This window comes from Pseudomassariella vexata (genome assembly GCF_002105095.1).
Source record: "Pseudomassariella vexata strain CBS 129021 chromosome Unknown BCR38scaffold_1, whole genome shotgun sequence".
NCBI classification, from domain to species: domain Eukaryota; kingdom Fungi; phylum Ascomycota; class Sordariomycetes; order Amphisphaeriales; family Pseudomassariaceae; genus Pseudomassariella; species Pseudomassariella vexata.
In genome coordinates this window covers 3931746-3950599 of record NW_024467956.1, presented here as the reverse complement: position 1 = coordinate 3950599, position 18854 = coordinate 3931746, and the positions used below count along the sequence as shown (strand labels likewise).

Below are 18854 nucleotides of genomic sequence, written 5' to 3'. Positions count from 1 at the left end.
TCCTGGAATTTTGGAGGCGCATTTGACGTGTCTCGGCGAATTTACGATTCACTGCCCAGGTGCCCATGGGCAAAAAAAAAAAAACGGGCAGCGGGTCTAGTCGCTTTGCACCTCAGGTGCCCTAAACTTTCTACACTGCACCTCGTCAAATCTAGAGCACATTACTAGTACATCGATCCATTCATTCGCATGTATCTTGTAAAGTTGTTACCGAGTGGTCACTATCTTGGGCAGCTTGCGCAATGAATAAAATATGTGCATCCAATACCCAAAGTCCCCTAGGCTCTATCCTCGATATTCTCTAAACATTTCTATTCTATTCCTCCTTACTTGGTGTCATATTTGACCTGACCGTACATAAGGCTGGGAGGACCTTGAGGACACAAGGAAGCAGCTACATATTATGTGATTTATGTTGCAACTTCGACTAGAAGTATGATAGCGGGGCATTGTCACATTGGGCTTGTATATTTGTGCATCTCCTAACGATTGGAATATCTTGGGGAAGGGGGGTTGATCAACTTATATCTCAGTTGAAGAAACCTGTACAACAGAGCGACATGTCTTTCATTTAAGGGGCTTTCTTTAACCAGTATTCGATGAAGCCTCAAACTTCCCTTCTTAGTGTTGTTGTCTTATTCGAGAAGCGCCTTCCCCGCAATCTTTAATTATTCTATAGAAGTGGCTGATACAAGCAACTTGGCCACAAAACACGTCGATATAGGTCAAAGACATCAGTCTAATCAGTCTGGTTCAAATAAATCGCCTCAGTACATAGTCTGTATTTCTGTACAGCTATATTTAGGTTCTGTTGGGATAGTTATGTTCGAGTCAGAGTATGTCATTATATAACCGGGATTTTTGGGGTTGGTCGTTAATCGGGATGTCCGTTTCAGGGTTTGCCGAAGCCAAGTTAAAGTTTCTTATCGTTATCAGCGTGCGTGCGCTGACAGGCATCGGAAACAAGGCTCGAAGCTCCGACTGCCAGGTAACAAGTACACGAAACGGATTGATGCAGATTGAGCTCTCCAGCTTCGTCGACTATGCGGAACACATCCCGCATTGAATGTGATCACGCGGTATAATCATCACTCGGAGAAAGCTCTTCAGAACAGGAAGATGTCTAGATCATAGACCAAGAGAAAACAGGTAGATACTCAATCTACGCCTGTTCAGTCACAGGATCTTGCATTTATTTTCATTCCTCCCTGTGGATGGATATGCACAATTAAACGCTTTGAATTACTTGAAACTAAACTTTTGTCACAAGCTCGGGCGTTGAGAGCGAATACCGACGACCAAAAGCCCAGAAAAAAATGCCTGGCAAATTCTGTACGTACACTTCGCTCAACTCGCAATGAACGGCGAAGCCGACAGAGGCCAAGATGGCCGGGCAAACGGGAATGGGAATGGGAATGGGCATGGTGACAGGAACAGGAGTAGAAGCAGGAGCAGGAGCAGTCGTGGGATGCTGTATCGACTCCATTCCAACCAAAGTTCCTCCAGCGTCTTCGAAGATGTCGAAATGGCCGACGACGAGATGTTCTCTGGCCCGATGGCCGAGAGCCTGCCCACGAGTGTATCCGCCTTCGCCCATCGCCGAGAACGAGCGGACTCAACGACGAGCTTTGCCTACTACAACGAAGATGAAGCAGAAGATGAGACTATCGTGTATGGTGACGAAGGATCTGTGGTGCTTGACATTGATGACATCCCATTCGGTCTCGATGCCGATGAAGATCAAGAAAGCTCTGAGCTCTCAATGGAAAATGACGATGGCCGGGATGACTATTCCATGCGCAGGCAGTCCTCGATCCACTCGAGGAACTCGATTCATGATCGATTGCTTCGAACCGACAGTGGTCTCACAGAAGCCAGCGGCCGAGGAAACGGTCGAGTCAGTCAGAAGTTGTACATGGTGAACGAGGATCTCACCATTGTCGTTGCCGGCTTTCGCACAAGCCGGATCGGCTACGCCGCCTACATCTTGCTCTGTGCCGCAACACTAGGCCTCGCATGGCTACTCATGAGATGGCTTCCGCGTTGGCGGGTGCGGTTGATAGGCGAGCCATGTCCATTGCGCGAAAGCCAGTGGGTGGTGCTTGAGAACCAATGGGGTGAATTCTCCATCCTTAACATTTCCGCTCAACCCTACGAGCAACCCATATCATCTGTTTTTGGGGCACCCGAGAAGATGTATGCGCAAATGTTTGATGAAGACGCAGACCCGGTACTCTCGGAGCTTCGCGTGTTGAGCTACAGATACGTCAGGCTGTTCTTCCACCCCTTGAAGGACAAGTTCGTCATTTCCAATGGTTGGAAGGACCCTTCTTGGAAACGCGTGAGAAATATTCGTGGAGGAATAGATGGAAGCGAAAAGGAGCTCCGCGAGTGTGTCTTTGGGAATAACCTTATTGATATTGAGCAAAAGTCCATATCTCAGCTACTGGTTGACGAGGTAAGCAACTGCTTTGTCCTTAATTATCTCTGACATAATGGCGATTTCGATCTATCATGCACTGGCATGACGATTCAAACAGCCGTTTATGTCGTCTTGTTCTAGTGGAATGTAGGTCGTAAAGACGCTAACTCTGTTCCAGGTTTTTCACCCTTTCTATGTGTTCCAGATAGCAAGTTTAATCTTGTGGTCTATGGACGAGTACTATTACTATGCCATATGCATATTCGTCATGTCGGCGGGCAGTATCATAGCTACACTTGTCGAGACGCGCTCGACGATGAAAAGGCTACGCGAGATTTCGCGCTTCGAATGTGACGTTCGAGTTCTACGCAACGGTTTTTGGACCACCGTTCCGTCGAGCGACCTCGTCCCTGGTGATGTATACGAAGTCAGCGATCCCGGTCTCACGCAGTTCCCCAGCGACAGCTTACTACTCACTGGAGACTGTATCGTCAACGAGAGCATGCTGACTGGCGAGTCGGTGCCGGTATCCAAGCTTCCGGCCACAGACGAGACGCTTAACGGGATGAACTTGAGCAGCTCTACTGTTGCCCCTGAAGCCGCCCGTCACTTTTTATTTTGTGGCACAAGAATTGTACGGGTAAGGAGGCCGCAGGATAGCGGAGATGATGCCGTGGCGCTTGCCATGGTTGTCAGGACCGGCTTCAACACCACCAAAGGATCTCTAGTTCGCTCAATGTTGTTCCCGAAGCCATCTGGTTTCAAATTTTACCGCGACTCCTTCCGCTACATCGGCGTCATGGGTTGCGTGGCTATGCTGGGCTTCATTGTGTCCTTCATCAACTTCTTACGTCTCGGCCTCACCTGGCACCTCATCGTTGTACGAGCTCTTGACCTAATCACGATTGTGGTGCCTCCAGCTCTTCCCGCAACGCTCACCATCGGCACCAACTTCGCTCTCAGCCGTCTTCGGAAGAAGCAGATCTTCTGCATCAGCCCGCAAAGAGTCAACGTCGGTGGCAAACTTGACATAATGTGTTTCGACAAGACCGGCACTCTCACTGAAGAAGGCCTGGACGTCCTTGGTGTGCGTCTTGTGTCTCGCAGTACAAATCATTTTGGGGAGGTTATTTCGAAGGCGACGTCATTAGTCCCTCGATCCAACCTCCAAACCAACCAAGAGAATCAAAATGACACCACTCGAGCCGCGCTCTTCACCATGGCCACTTGCCACACCCTCCGGTGTGTCGATGGGGAGCTCGTGGGAGACCCGCTAGACCTCAAGATGTTCGAATTCACTGGATGGACCTTCGAAGAGGGCAATCAAGGAGGTGGTGAGCAAGATGATGATGAACAAGGCGGTCTTTCGCCATCCGTGGCGCGGCCTCCACCAGCAACTCTCTATGATATAAACGAGTACGGTTCCGCCCAAGGACATAATGCTCCTATTGAGCTTGGTGTTCTTAAATCCTTTGAGTTTGCCTCCAACTTGCGCCGAGCCAGCGTCATCGTTAGAGCCTTTGGCCAACAAAGTGGCGATGTATTTGTCAAGGGTGCCCCCGAAAGCATGAGGGAGATCTGCCGACCAGACTCCTTCCCAACCGATTATGAAGAGCTCCTGACATATTATACCCATAAGGGCTACCGTGTCATTGCCTGTGCCACGAAGCACATGAAGAAGCTGTCCTGGGTCAAGTCACAGAAGATGAAAAGGGATGAAGCTGAATCCGACCTCGAATTCGTGGGCTTCATCATTTTCGAGAATAAACTCAAGCCCACAACCGCGGCGGTACTCAAGGAGCTCACAGAATCCAACATCGGTTCCATTATGGTGACTGGCGACAACATTCTCACCGCTATCAGTGTGTCGAGAAACTGCGGCCTGGTCCAAAAGGATGCGCACTGCTTCGTACCCCATTTCGCCAAGGGGCACTGTGAAGATCCTAATGCTCTCCTGGAGTGGGAAAGCATCGACGACAACAGGCTAAAATTGGATAACCGTACTCTTCTACCGCTTCCAGTTCCGTCTAATAGCGATGTCTCCCTGCCATATGATATTACAAACTTAAGAAATTACTCGCTTGCTGTTAGCGGTGATGTATTCCGATGGGTGGTGGACTATGCACCTGCCGAGGTTCTCCAGAGGATGCTCCTCCGCGGAAAGATCTTTGCCCGCATGTCCCCTGACGAGAAATGTGAGCTTGTCGAGAAGCTCCAGAGCATCGATTATTGCTGCGGTTTCTGTGGAGATGGTGCCAATGACTGCGGTGCCTTGAAGGCAGCAGATGTCGGCATTTCTCTCTCAGAAGCTGAAGCATCGGTTGCAGCTCCATTTACATCGCGAGTTTTCGATATCCGCTGTGTGCCGGACGTCATCAGGGAGGGCCGCGCGGCACTTGTCACCAGCTTCAGCTGCTTCAAGTTCATGAGTCTCTATTCGGCCATACAGTTCTGCTCCGTGAGCTTCTTGTACGCCTCGGCGTCCAATCTTGGGGATTTTCAGTTCCTCTTGATTGACGTCCTTCTCATCCTGCCGATTGCTGTTTTCATGGGCTGGTCTGGACCATTCCCAGTACTGAGTCGCAAGAAGCCGACAGCAGACTTGGTATCGCGCAAGGTTCTGACTCCATTGCTGGGCCAAATCATCATATGCATTCTTATCCAGGCAGTGGCCTTCCTGCTCGTGCGACAACAACCCTGGTTCATCCCACCGCACTTCAACCCTGACAAGTCCAACATCAAGAACTCGGAAAACACAGCTTTGTTCCTGGTATCCTGCTTTGAGTACACCTCCATCGGGGTCGTCATGAGTGCCGGCAAGCCCTTCCGCCAACCATTGACGCAGAACTGTAAGTTGATTATCCTCCAAGTAATCCGACTCCATAAGGATTGACCGTACTAATCTTAAACCAGGGCCTTTCATGAGTACCATCGTCGCGGCCTTAGCTCTGACTACGTACATGACCCTGGCACCCGCCCACTGGGTAAAGCATCTCATGCAGTTGACTAAGATCAGCTCGTCCTTCAAGATCACGATTCTGGTGTTGGGCGTTACTTACTTCGTCTTGTCGTGGACCGCAGAGAGCTATGTGTTCCAGCGACTTGCCCGGGAGCTGGGCAAGGTCAAGTTGGCGTTGACTAAGACGCCGAAGAAGAGGAAGGAGTATAAGGTCATTGCGGAGCGCATGCAGAGCTAGGGCGGCATGGGATTGAGATGATTGGGATAACAAGAGTGGATACATACCAAATCGAACTCTTCGTCCACTAAGGTTGACTGTCGATCCGAAACTCTTTTATTTGTGAACTTTCTCAAGGAAGCTGGCTGTAACAGAACCGTCATGCTCCACACAGGCTACTTCCTCGTCGAAATGCGACACCATAAGTTGTGAAATGATGTTGCCTATAGAAAAACAAATCATCGGGGTAGGACAATGACTACTGAGACCCACATAGTTATGGTGCATATGTCTGGGATTATTTGAGTCAAAGTATGTGGTAAGATTGATGCCAAAACAACCACGATCATGGCTAGGTGAATTGCTCCAGACCATTGCTTCCTCTTTGAGTTTGTGACCGTATTTTACCACCTGTTACACACCTCCAGCTTTGTTCACATGCAGGAACGTCGTTCCAATACTAGGTCCAGCTTCCTCCCTGGCGGCAACCTCTAGGGTGGCGTCGCTTGTATTGAGCCCCCCACAACGACCCATTTAAGATGTAACAATATGAAATATTTATTCTGATAAGAATGCTTAATTTGATGGCCACGAGTTCAGACTACTATTTAAATGCGTGGAGAGCTAGCCACGACATCGGAGCGGGAGTGGAAAGGCAAAGGTACGTTACATCTGCCTCAATCTAAACGGATAGGCGAGATCGATCTGATTGGACGGAGCCTAATCAAGCATACTATGGTATCATGGGTAAGTTTTCTATTGCGTGTTTGTACCGTGCCCCACCTAGGCACGCGCCAACTCTTCGCTACCTGGCTTGAAGGGACCTTCATAGCTGTCTGAATATGATTAAGAGAAAACGTTGTAGTAGTGCGAATTTCGGCTTTCGATTTACCACCGTCGAAATATAGGGTTCGAATTCGTTGGCGATCCGCTTCTGTAAGGTGTTTAGTCGCCATTGTAGTTGCTGAATACGCGATAATTAGGACGCGTTAACAGCAAGTTGGAATCAGAGGTGGAAGTACCTTTTCGTTACCATGAGTAGGCTAGGCAAGAATCAGTATAGCGTTACCTTGACAGTGGTCCACTGGTACTTGTGAAGGGGGTGAAAACTTTGGCCTGATACCGTAGTACTACTTCCTTGAGCTCAACCACAAATTGTATCGTTCGTGTTATTTCACCTGATTCTCACATCCTGCTATGATATCCTCGAGCTTCAGCCATAAAAGTCATCGATAAACTGCTTTGGAGAAGCAATCGGTATTGCACGTGGAAGGGAGATCTTGTCGGTCACGGGTAAACCAATACAACATACAGACTGTCGGATATATATGTACTTGTGAAGACATCATCGCTGCTAATTATACAATGTCAAGAGTTGACCCACAGCTGTAACATTCCTGAGCCTAATATAATGCAGAACAAGGTTTCACTCAGCGATGTTGACAATGTGCGAAGACAGGAATTGCCCCGGTCCACAGCCGTTTTGTAATAGATGATCTAGTTTGAACAGAAGCCACCATATATGGCTATTGAGATTGAGTAGTGGTATCAGGTTCAGTCATGCAACATCCCAACTAAGCCCGTCTATATCTTTGCCTCATCTTCTGCTCCTATACGGCCCGGCTCTAATTTAGGAACCTCAAATACAACCGCACCGTTTCGTCCACCGGCCACCTTCAACCAGCGACCCAGCCGGTGCTCCTTGCCCACACCAATCACCACGCAAAGACCGTCTTTACCCCTATCACCCCTCTCAAACAACGAGATATCGTTCACAACGCCCTTGACTGACCAAGATGCCTGACTCTCGGTCACTTTGCCGTTGACCTTCGGCTCGTCATCTGCATCGGCATCCGCCATTACCACATCCGTAGACTCCAATTCATGCGGGAGTAATGGCTCGCCGAGCATGCCGGCAGGCTCAATCTTCCTCTTGTCATCGCTGAGTTTCCAAACTCGGACGTGCCCGTCCCAGCTGCCGCTCAGAATCACATCGGAGTATGGCACCGTACAAAGAGCGGTGATCCATCGCGGCTGCGGCGGTGGCACTACCTTGGGGTCTGGGACCTGTTCGGCGGAGGCTTGGGTGGGAGGTAATGGTGGATCTAATCCATGGGCGCGAGGCAGAACGAAAAGCGGTTTCTTCTTCTGTATTGACCACAGAGCGATTGATCCATTGTCGCTGCCTGTCACGAATAGCTCCTCGTCAATCATGGCGATGCGGTCCATGCTGCCCTCATGGGCCATGGATCTTGGATCCAAGTCTGGCTTGTGTTTCTTATCGACTGTGCCTCCGCGGAAGACCAGCTGGGTCTCCTCGGCCACTTTCCATAGACGTGCCGTGCGGTCACGAGAGCCCTGTTCAAACCTCGTTGTTAGTTGCTGATCAAAGCTCAATTAAAAGAGTCAAGTTGTATCTTAAGGAGTGTTTGCACCCCTAAGACACAACAAGCCCAGGAGTCCACAACTTCAAGGTTTACTTACCACACTGATACATCGCTCCTGCGTGAGAGCGTCTACGTCCACTACCTGGTCCTGATGTCCAAACAGCGTTTCTGTACAGGTCGCCTTGTCAGTATTGATCATTATAGCCAGTTATAGGAGATCAAGTCATTACTTAGTAGGACCGATTCATCTCTGCAGCACAGCGAAAGGATATGGTTATTGCTTACCGACATAGGCCCCCTCGTCAAGGCTCCATACTTTGACGGTTCTGTCTTTGGATGCTGAATATAGTTGGTTTGTCCCCCTCCGGAAAGCAAGTCCCGTCACGGCATCACGATGGTTGTTGGGGCCATTGGCGAACATCTTCACTGGCTTCAGCGTCTTTGCGTCATGGACGATTAAACGCCTATCCGCGCCAGCAGTGACCACGAATTTGCCGTCTTGGGATGCTGCAACAGAGAGAATTTCGTCTACGTGTCCCTGGTAGTTCTTGTCTTTGGCCTTGCTCCTGTTGCCCTTCACTATGACAACCTTTTCTGGCTGTCGTTTCGGAGGAGCTGGTGGCTTCTTCGGCTTCTTCTTTGTGGTTTGCGGCCATTGGTATTGCGGCAGGTCTTGAAGCTTCCATTTTATGAGGCAGCGGTCCTTAGTGACAGTATATGCGTAAGGGGCACATGTGGCAACGGACGTAGTGCTGCAATTATTACTCCGAAAAAGTGTGTGAGATGCTCGTTCGAAATCCAGGGTATCGGCAAGTTTCCGGTAGACTTTGCCCTTGGATTCGGCAACATCTTCGCGTAAACGTTCTGCGATAATGTCTCGGTCGATGTCCACCGCATCGAATCCTGTCTCGTCGACTTCCTGTCGGATGTTGTCGAGATAGCGCTCAGCAAGTCGCAAGCGCTTCTCTGCGGCAGTTTCTCCTTCATTTTCCGAGTCAGAATCAGAATCTTCAGGAGCTTCTTCCTCTACAACGTCTTCGCTCTCGGATCCACTCCCGGATATTGACTCGTCGTCGTCGGTCTGTCCCTTCGAGGCCGGTGCTGCGCTCGCTGGTTTGGCCGTTCTTGAAGAACCTTTGCCGGCGAATCTGGGCGTGGCTACGCGCTTCTTTGGGCCATCGGTAATTGACGCTCTCTTCCGCTTTTTCTGGGCACCAGGTATGGTAAAGAAAGACGACATGTTTGGCGATTGTCGTTTCGGTGTTTCTCACACGCCCAAGAGCATCTCAACCAAATTGCTGCCTTCAAAAAGGTTCCTCTCGAAAAAAAAGTTGCAGTATGACAGGGATCTTCGTAGCATTAGTGGGGTGTTTTTGTGGCTCCCTGTGGCTCAACCGCCGAACATCCGATGCAGCTGTACCCTGAAGCTGTGACGATTCGCAAGGCATTTGAGGCTGACGGCCAGGCTGTAGCTTGCCTGCGCGTCAACGGTAGGAAAGCTCAACCTCCATCTCAAGACGGCGGCGACCAGCACTAGACACGGGAAATATCACGACACACACTCTTCTTCCCCACTAGACAACTTGGTGGACGATCAGCACGAACCCAGATCCTTTTCTGAATTTCTTGCAGTTGGGCATCTCAACTTGCTACTTCGCGCCATCCCACGATTGAGACTTCGCTGTTCAACCAACCCACCACGCCGCAAAGATGGAGGTTCTTCTGGGTATCACCGGCAAAGACTTTGTGCTCATTGCGGCATCGAAGGCTGCCATGCGAGGAGCAACGATTTTGAAGACTTCGGACGACAAGACCCGGCAGCTGAACAAGCACACTCTTACTGCTTTCTCTGGAGAGGCCGGCGATACTAGTGAGCTATTCCGATGCGATGACAGCTGAACAGCTCAAGCCATGCTAACTCGTAATAGTCCAGTTCTCGGAGTATATCCAAGCCAATGCCCAGCTCTACTCAATGCGCAACGAGACCGATCTGTCGCCGAAGGCCCTGGCCAACTACGTTCGAGGTGAACTCGCATCCAGCCTGCGGTCGCGCAAGCCCTACAACGTGAACCTCCTGCTGGGAGGTGTCGACCCCATCACAAACAAGCCCAGCTTGTTCTGGCTCGACTACTTAGCGGCGCTAGCACCCGTACCCTACGCAGCTCACGGCTATGCACAATACTACTGCCTATCGATCCTGGACAAGCACCATCAACCCGACATCAGCCTGGAGGAAGGAATCAAGCTTCTAGTGCTCTGCACCGATGAATTGAAGAGACGGATGCCCATCGATTTCAAAGGCATGACGGTGAAGGCAGTGACGAAGGACGGCGTCCAAGTGATTCCTTTTGACGATGACAAAATTGTGAAGAGCGCTTAAGGATGCTGCAGCGGTGGGCTGTGAATACTTGCCGTGTATATTACGAAACAGGGAAAGATGGCACCACGACCGGCTCAATAGATGTCATGGAATGAACAGGCACTATTTCGTTGTTGAACTACTGCATTGCACTGACACATACCTATGGGTTTCCCATCTGACAGTTGCCTATAATCAAGTTCTGATCTAATTCTGATGCTTTACTGACTGCCTAAGTATTCAATTCAAGCTAATATCCAGATTCAACGTACCCTTCTGCGAGATTGCCGAATCTGAACAGAATCTGTTAAATATGATATTGCGCAAAGACCACTGCTTTGCATACCACATCAAGTTGACCGGGATGCTCATTGTTACAACCCCAAGTGCACTACTATGTAACTTTCAAGGATGTCTATAAGTTTCGATTTGGCAAGAGAACAATACTCTATCTTTTGGTCTTTGTTTCTGATTTGATCACTAGTGACGAAACTGCAACAATACATTCGTCAAGTAATAGTATACTGGTAGCGGTGAGCCTAAATGCAGAGAAGAGTACAATGCGATTCAATATCACTGGAATTTGTCTGTATGTTCTCCTTCTCCTAGTTGGGCGGTGAGACCGTGCATGTTCAAACGCTCCCAAATCACACCTGTGGCAGGTCACCAGTTCCCGGCAGGCTTCCTATTGGATCAAGCCCTGCAAAAAGTCTAGGCAAGTTGCCTTCAGACGTCAGGGTCCACCACACAGACAAGGCTAAGAATAATGAGGACCGGATTCTGTAGGTCACTCTAAATGGGCCAGATGACAACCGCATGAATGAAGATTTGGAAGATTTGGCAACTTCACTTTAGGGCGCATCACTGTTGATAGATACCTTCATGCGTCACAAATGAACAAAGACAGCCTGATGCTTGGGCCTGTCAAGGTAGACCGACCAACACGTCAAAAACGTGGGGGATAGATTCCACGCCTTGATGACATGCTCTTCCCAGCATAAAATCAGGAGAACAATGATTTCGCCACGCAGCTTGTGTGTACTTTATCTACATACCAACCTTTGGTCAAATTGCCATCAGCATCTGCATTTGAATGATAAGACAAAATAGATAGGGGACTTGATTGATTCAAGGTTATAAAGATTGCAGACGTGCCACATCCATGATGACTCGTTCCCTGAAAGCCAAACACAGCCTAACGCATCATCACAGTAGAATTTTCAAGTGGTCATTGGCAGGTCACACCAATTGCGGTGGCCATTTTGCTGGGCAGAGGACAGACTAGTTTGAGTGTGCGCAGCTGCGTTTGATGCAAGACCAGGGGATGAGGATTTGGGGGACGCACTTGCCTCACAAATTTTTTAGTGCACTTTGAAACCGTCTACTCTCCCGTCATTATTAAACCTCCCCCACCACTTCCCATTTTCCATAAACATAACATCCATCATCCTTCTCCCCCTTGGACTGGAATATTTCGTCCATCCGCACTGCATTTGGTCTCTTGTCTTCTTTTCCTTTGAATTCTTTCATTTAGAGGATCTTGAAGACTTCTAGACGTGATCCTGAGCAGCATCTGCCCAGAGTCGCCAACAGACGCACCTGCCTAATAATTTCGACAGAGAAGACAGCAACAGCCTGCCTTGTTCTCTTTTTCTGCAACACCCTCTGGTCCGATTTTCTTTCTACTCAAGGAAATCAAATCTAATCAGGATTCTTCCTGCATTATCTGCCCACTCATTCGACATCCGTTTGACAATAATCGGCCGGATCCCGCAACGCGAAAAATTCTTTTCTGCCAACTACTTCGTCACATCAAAACCACGCACTCCACGCGATCAACCAGTCAACAACAACACAAAAGATGGCTGAACAACTGAACATGGGCGGCTTGAGCCTTGCCGAGCAGCAGAATGCTCCCCGCTCCTACATCCCTCCTCACATGCGAGGCAAGATGGGAGGTGCACCTGTACCTGCGCCTGGACCTGGTCCTGCACCTGGTGCCAACCCTGCTGTCAACGGTGGCCTGAACAACAGCGCCTGGGCTGGGTAAGTTGACGGTTTTCTCCCTCCCTCGCTTTTCACCATGGAGCACCTTCCGTCTGCATTATCCACGTACGTTCGAGACCATTTTATTGACTATTCACGTCTATAGTAACAACAGCTACGATGCTCGTCCCGCTCCTGGTGGGTGGGGAGGTGCTCCCGACTTCCCTCCTCCCGGTCAGGCTGCTCCCCCGCCTCCTGGCCCCCCGCGTACGGCACCCCAGAACTGGAATAACAATCGTCCTGGTTTCGACCGCAACGCCTACGGCAACCCTGGTCAAGGCGGCCAAGGTGGTGGCCAGGGTGGCGGTTACGCTGGCGGCTCTGCCCGTGGCGCCGGTGACGGATCTTGGAAGGATGGAAAGCACATTGCCGGCCCCGCCAACCCAAGAGTCGAACGAGAGCTGTTCGGTACCCCAGACGACTCGTCCAAGCAGCACACGGGTATCAACTTCGACAAGTACGATGACATCCCCGTCGAGGCTTCCGGCCAGAACGTTCCCGAGCCCGTCCTGACTTTCACCAACCCTCCTCTGGATGACCACCTCATCCGTAACATCGGCCTCGCCCGTTACACCATTCCCACTCCCGTCCAGAAGTACTCGATTCCCATTGTCATGGGTGGACGTGACTTGATGGCCTGTGCCCAGACTGGTTCCGGCAAGACGGGTGGTTTCCTCTTCCCCATCCTGTCTCAGGCTTTCCAGACTGGTCCCTCTGTCGCTCCTGCCGGTGCTGGCGGATTTGGTCGTCAACGCAAGGCATACCCTACCTCTCTCATTCTCGCCCCGACACGTGAGCTTGTCTCCCAGATCTATGAAGAGGCCCGCAAGTTTGCCTACCGCTCCTGGGTTCGCCCCTGTGTGGTCTACGGTGGAGCCGACATTGGCTCTCAGCTTCGTCAAATCGAGCGCGGCTGTGATCTTCTTGTTGCCACCCCCGGACGTCTTGTCGATCTCATAGAGCGAGGCCGCATTTCGCTCGTCAACATCAAGTACCTTGTCCTTGATGAGGCTGATCGTATGCTTGACATGGGTTTCGAACCCCAAATTCGCCGAATCGTTGAGGGCGAGGACATGCCCGGCGTCCAGAACCGCCAGACTCTTATGTTCTCCGCCACCTTCCCCCGAGACATCCAGATGCTCGCCCGTGATTTCCTGAAGGACTACGTCTTCCTGTCGGTTGGACGAGTTGGATCCACTTCGGAGAACATCACCCAGAAGGTCGAGTACGTCGAAGACGTCGACAAGCGCTCTGTCTTGCTAGACATCCTGCACACCCATGGTGCGGGCCTTACTCTCATCTTTGTTGAGACAAAGCGCATGGCCGACTCTCTGTCCGACTTCCTCATCAATCAGAACTTCCCCGCTACATCAATTCACGGTGACCGCACTCAACGCGAGCGTGAACGTGCATTGGAGATGTTCCGCAACGCTCGGTGCCCCATCCTCGTTGCTACCGCCGTTGCCGCGCGTGGTTTGGATATCCCCAACGTCACCCACGTTGTCAACTATGATCTCCCAACTGACATTGACGACTACGTTCACCGAATCGGTCGTACTGGTCGTGCTGGAAACACTGGTCACTCCACGGCCTTCTTCAACCGTGGTAATCGTGGTGTTGTCCGTGATCTCCTGGAGCTCCTGAAGGAGGCCAATCAAGAGGTTCCTGCTTTCCTCGAGACCATTGCCCGCGAGAGCTCATTTGGTGGCGGCGGTGGCCGAGGTGGTCGTGGAGGAGGTGGCCGTGGCCGTGGGCAAGGTGCCAATCGCGATTTCCGAAAGTTCGGTGGTGGTGGTGGTGGTGGCGGCGGCGGCAGCGGAGGTGCTGGCTTTGGCGGTGGCTTCAACGGTGGCCCACCTCAGGGAGGTGCTGGCTTCGGCGGTAGCTACGGTGGAGGTGCGCCCCCTGCTGGAGGATACGGTGGTGGTGGCGGCGGTTACGGAGGTGGCGGCTATGGAGGAGGCAGCTACGGCAACCCAAGCGGACCGGGCGGCCAGGCCTCCTGGTGGTAAACTTGCCGCACACCCCAAGCCCCTGTTCTTTTCCGGCATTTCACTTCTGGCAGCCGTTCACCGCGGCGGACATGGGCGGGTGATTTCATCCCGCGGTACATACACTTCCGATATTCGTCTTTTCCCACGTTGACGCTTGCTTTTACGGCAGTTATTGGCATTTCTTCGACACTCCGACGCAGCACACTCCCTTCTACTTTGCGGAACTGAGTTCCAGCCTTCCCACGATTGGCACGGCACAGAACTCTGACTCACGATAGACGGCATTTGACTTTATTTCGGCTGCAACCCCCCCCCAATGCATGATACCCATAGAAGACGCAGGGGAACATTTACGAGCAGCTGCATGAGACGCGTGAAGGTCACACACGCAACTTCATCACGCAAGACTTTTCCAGGGACATTTGACGGTACATGTCCTGGAACCGAGTCATACGGACGCATCATGAGCGCGTCTGGTCTGCTTCGATGTTACCTGATTTCGCCTTTGCAGGGGGCGTCTAGAAAGCTTCCCGCTTCCTCATAGAATGGGGTTATGCTCCGTTGCATGGCCGCTGATTTTGTTGATGACACATTCATAGACGAAAGTGGATTTCTCGGTTCTCTGGTCGGCAGGCTCACATGGGGGCACGCCCACGGCAAGGGAACATAGAGGGCTTATGAACATAGAACGGTACTTCCGAGGGTCCAGCAACGGAAAAACTTCAGGCGTCTCGGCAAGCAGGCAGATGGTTCCAGACCTCTCTTGAGGATTCTCCTTGGCATGTGAGAGAATCTTCGACTACGAGTTCAATTTGGAATTCCTGCTCTTTCGATAATGGCATATGGATCAGACTAGACTTCCATCTGCCTGCAAGATAACTGGCAAAATGGACGACAGTGGCTTTGCAAGATATCGGCTGAGATGGTTTCGGCCCTTTCGGTTTTCAAGCTGTGGTGGACCAACACATTGATCCATCGACGGACTGAGAAACTCCCAAATAAAAAAGTTTCATACTTCTGACTGATTTTCGTCGACTTCACTATGTTTGTGGATGTTTGCTCCATTTCTCAATTGATTGTTGTGTGCAAGTTGCGTGTCTTTTTGAGATATTCCTGCTGTCTTCTACAACCGTCCAGTGACTGGTGTGCTAGCTGCTTGTCAGGTTGAGGGCAGCTTTGATTCACCGTTGAAGTTGAAGACTTGGTGTAGTAAAAGACTCTTATAATAATACTGTACTGCTGAAGACCTAACCGCGTTGGCCACCATTTTGAATGCACCCCCATTTTCTCGAGCAAATATTAATACGCAACTCCTCAACATGCGATTTCCACAACTATATACAAAATGAATAATCTATCGAAATAAGAATCCTGAAAATTTTTAGCAGCATATCGAATAAGCTATCCTATTTATCTATAGTGGAAATACGTACAATTCGGCGGCCGCGTGACGAGGCAGAGGTACTGCGAGTACGAATCAAGGGTACGATATTGGTGTATCTCTGTTGACGAGTACTGCACTAAAGAAGAGAGAGCAAAGGTTACAATTCCAGGTGCCCGTTCCTCCGTTATTAGGAGAACGCGCGTATACGGGTGGGACAGCCCAGGGTGTCCAGGTGATAGGCGTCACACGACGGGATTCGCCCTTTAACCCTCTCGTACCAACTTCACGAGACAAAATCGTATTGCAACGCTACCATTGACCAGACCAGTAGAAGCCTTACTAGAGAATAAGAGGTGATTGTCGTCAACTAGATTATACATGAAGAATCTACAGGAGACCTCCTAGTTAGGTTTCGTTACCGATTTCGCCTAGGAAATATCAAAGGCCGAGAAGACTGTACGTTACTAGGTCTATACTAGATCAACTACTTCTTTAAGCTTTATCTAGATGTAGATACTCTGTTAAACCAGCGGACGGGTAGATCGATCGCGAATTTGAGTACGCGATTCGAAAGTCTCGGACTTCTATGTTATTCTTTGAAAGCTACGATCTAAGTATAATATAGAGGAAACTAGTATTTGCAAGAGCGAGAACGAGTAGGGTATAGTAATTAAAACGTCCTCTTTTTTAATAAAAGAATCTCGTTTGTTATACTGTCCTATGGAAGCCGACGGCTTATGAAGATAGTAGGTCCGAAGACCTGAGGTATAGCGGGCTAAACTACCTCGTCCTATATACAAGTATGTAACAAAACCTCTAATAGTCTAGCTGCGTAAACCACTAAAGAGTCTTGTAAGGGTTTGTGCTAGTAAGTGCGTCCTGCTACGGAGTCGTTTGATCCTTGTACCTTTGTGTCCACCTGGCCTGCCAGCGGGCCTTCTGTGTTGTGTAAGGGTCAAGGGCCGGTCATAGACCGTGACAATTGGTTAGAGCCAACGGTTCGTAACAAAGTATAACCTTGTACTACGAATTTGTATCTTCTATAACTATTGTTTTTCCCTCGCACTATCAGTTTTCTGAACTTAACACGGAGATTAAGTTCAATATCGGTGTAGGGCTGTGGGTTCTTTCTAGTAGGACGCCGAACTCTACTAAATTCTTTCCCTTATCATTTTCGCAGTAGGCATGCGTAGTCCCTATAACCGCCGTGGACCTAGGCATTAGTACATGTTACAGCAGCTTATACACTAGCTAAGCTTAGGACCACTAAATTTCCTCTTTATACCGCGCATGCGTAGTAAAATTAGACGCGTTAACGTAGTACTTATAGATCGAATATATTGACTTAGGGATAGGATTTTTCGGTGTCGGTTTTCAGACGAATTATATAAGCGTGTTCTTGACGGTATTGAAGGATCTGTGTAGATAGACACTCTCTTGACGGAAAAATCAAGCGGCCCAAGTCTGTAATTAATGATATTGTCGCCCGTTGAAGAACTAGTTGTTATGATGACCTGTTGAGGTACTTTTACTGTTCCAATAGATCTTGATACAAAAAGGTAGGGGGACCCACTGGTTAGGTGAATCCCATTCAATTAGATACTATAACGTTGCGCACTGCTGCATTATAGCATCCTTCCCCCTAGGTGCACGCATCAGATCTGCTTGTGCCTGTTGAGGCCATCATTCCTCTGCTCACCTGCTGAGGTAATGCCGTCCTAGGACCTATTGAGACCCTATTTTCTTTGTGCCTGTTAAGGCATAGCCTGCGAGGCACCAGTTTTTAGTACCTGTTGAGGTACTTGTTGTTCTGATCGGAGCAAGAAGGCTTCGATTTTGTTGGTCTTTCCATCTCCCGGACAGTAAGGTCTTGTCGAAGATCTTGTCGTCTGTCGCCATCATCACAACACCTTGAACCTTCTGGCATTCACTGCCCGTCGTCAATATCGGCTATTAGTATAGATAGACTCTAGTTTATATATTTACGAATATTATACTATAGTATAGTTATTACTAGGCTAAAACATACTAGAAGGGCTAGAGTAATGTAACGAAAATCTCTACTGATCTAGCTGCGTAAAGCACTAAAGTGTCTGTAAGGTTTTGTGCTAGCAAGTAAGTCCTGCCGTCGGGGTCTGGAACAATATCAAAGGTACGTATGGAAAATTGTGCTTAGGTAACTGAGTAATGAAGTGTTATGTGCGAATAAGCCACAGTAGCTCATAAGCCTTGGGTAGCTGGTGGGCTCCAGTGGCGCACCGAGTCTTAGCCTATGCAAGGGTTGGAAAGGTACAAATAGGCTACTGTGACCCCCCTATCTTGAGGAGGAGCAGCGATTAACTTGTCGTAATTGAGCTCCCTACACTACACCGCCGGTGCCCACCAGGTGACCAGCACCCGACCTCTCTCTAGCACTCTCGTCCTTCACCAAGGGTAGTTCGAAATAGAGTCGTTAAGGCAACGTGCCTTAAAAGAGTTTCAAAAAAAGTAGTGCATATTAGAAGTCTACTAGAAGGCTTGTAAGGGGGTCTTTATAGTCTATAATACTAAATCTACTTAGTGATATAGCGGTATATAACTATTTAATCTAGAGATGCTAGTAGAAATATCGAGACCTACTAGAAAGATAATCCCTAAGCTAAAGGAGCTAATTAAGCGTGTTATACCGCCTTAGAGATCTCCGAAGAATACTATTGTAGTGGGGCCAGGCCGGTCATCAGGGAAAATGGGTGACAGGGGGCAGGAAGGACTCCCTTTTCTTCGCTTCAAGATGTACGCCGGGACTGAGGACCATCTTCCCTTAATCATCTCTTTCATTATCTTCTTCTCAACCTTCGTTTTATTTCAGTTAGTTAGTCAATCTTGAGCTTATTCATTTTCACATACACATGCATTCAGACGTAGCTTTCAACAATCCATTATTCTGCTCTTATCTCAGCCTTGACAACTACAGGAGCCTTCATATTGTGCTGACCAGATCAACCCAGTGCTAGTGACATCTTCAATTCGACTCCCAAAGGCAGGCGTCCTATTCTGTGAATTGTGCCGTCGTTAGTTGCAGAGGCACATCCGACCAACTTGCGCAT

General features: G+C 49.5%; 4 protein-coding genes across 4 annotated transcripts; 3 read left to right on the top strand and 1 right to left on the bottom strand.

The window, feature by feature from the left end:
- Window positions 1–1468: 1468 nt before the first annotated feature.
- On the top strand, window positions 1469–5619 carry BCR38DRAFT_454387 (uncharacterized protein; the record flags this gene model as incomplete). The annotated part of the gene is made up of 3 exons (XM_040861700.1): window positions 1469–2458; window positions 2601–5271; window positions 5336–5619. The coding sequence occupies 3 exons, from the start codon at window positions 1469–1471 to the stop codon at window positions 5617–5619; spliced, it is 3945 nt and encodes a 1314-aa protein (XP_040721617.1).
- Window positions 5620–7045: 1426 nt separating this feature from the next.
- On the bottom strand, window positions 7046–9305 carry BCR38DRAFT_360003 (WD40-repeat-containing domain protein). The gene is made up of 3 exons (XM_040857155.1): window positions 8271–9305; window positions 8083–8153; window positions 7046–7956 (listed from the first exon to the last, which is right to left on the bottom strand). The coding sequence occupies exons 1-3, from the start codon at window positions 9223–9225 to the stop codon at window positions 7183–7185; spliced, it is 1800 nt and encodes a 599-aa protein (XP_040721616.1). The 5' UTR covers window positions 9226–9305; the 3' UTR covers window positions 7046–7182.
- Window positions 9306–9477: 172 nt separating this feature from the next.
- On the top strand, window positions 9478–10594 carry BCR38DRAFT_520296 (nucleophile aminohydrolase). Its single transcript, XM_040865159.1, has 2 exons — window positions 9478–9855; window positions 9914–10594. The coding sequence occupies exons 1-2, from the start codon at window positions 9696–9698 to the stop codon at window positions 10363–10365; spliced, it is 612 nt and encodes a 203-aa protein (XP_040721615.1). The 5' UTR covers window positions 9478–9695; the 3' UTR covers window positions 10366–10594.
- A 1611-nt stretch (window positions 10595–12205) lies between these two features.
- BCR38DRAFT_480492 (P-loop containing nucleoside triphosphate hydrolase protein) lies at window positions 12206–14402 on the top strand (the record flags this gene model as incomplete). Its single annotated transcript, XM_040863283.1, has 2 exons — window positions 12206–12390; window positions 12497–14402. 2 exons carry the CDS (start codon window positions 12206–12208, stop codon window positions 14400–14402), a joined length of 2091 nt encoding a protein of 696 aa, XP_040721614.1.
- Window positions 14403–18854: the final 4452 nt, after the last annotated feature.

Coding starts and splice junctions, on each gene's coding strand:
- BCR38DRAFT_360003 (XM_040857155.1), bottom strand. CDS start 9,225: ATGTCGTCTTTCTTTACCATACCTGGTGCCCAGAAAAAGCGGAAGAGA. Junction 8,154..8,270: donor TGACGAGGGGGCCTATGTCG/GTAAGCAATAAC, acceptor CGACCTGTACAG/AAACGCTGTTTGGACATCAG. Junction 7,957..8,082: donor AGGAGCGATGTATCAGTGTG/GTAAGTAAACCT, acceptor AGGTTTGAACAG/GGCTCTCGTGACCGCACGGC.
- BCR38DRAFT_520296 (XM_040865159.1), top strand. CDS start 9,696: ATGGAGGTTCTTCTGGGTATCACCGGCAAAGACTTTGTGCTCATTGCG. Junction 9,856..9,913: donor TGGAGAGGCCGGCGATACTA/GTGAGCTATTCC, acceptor AACTCGTAATAG/TCCAGTTCTCGGAGTATATC.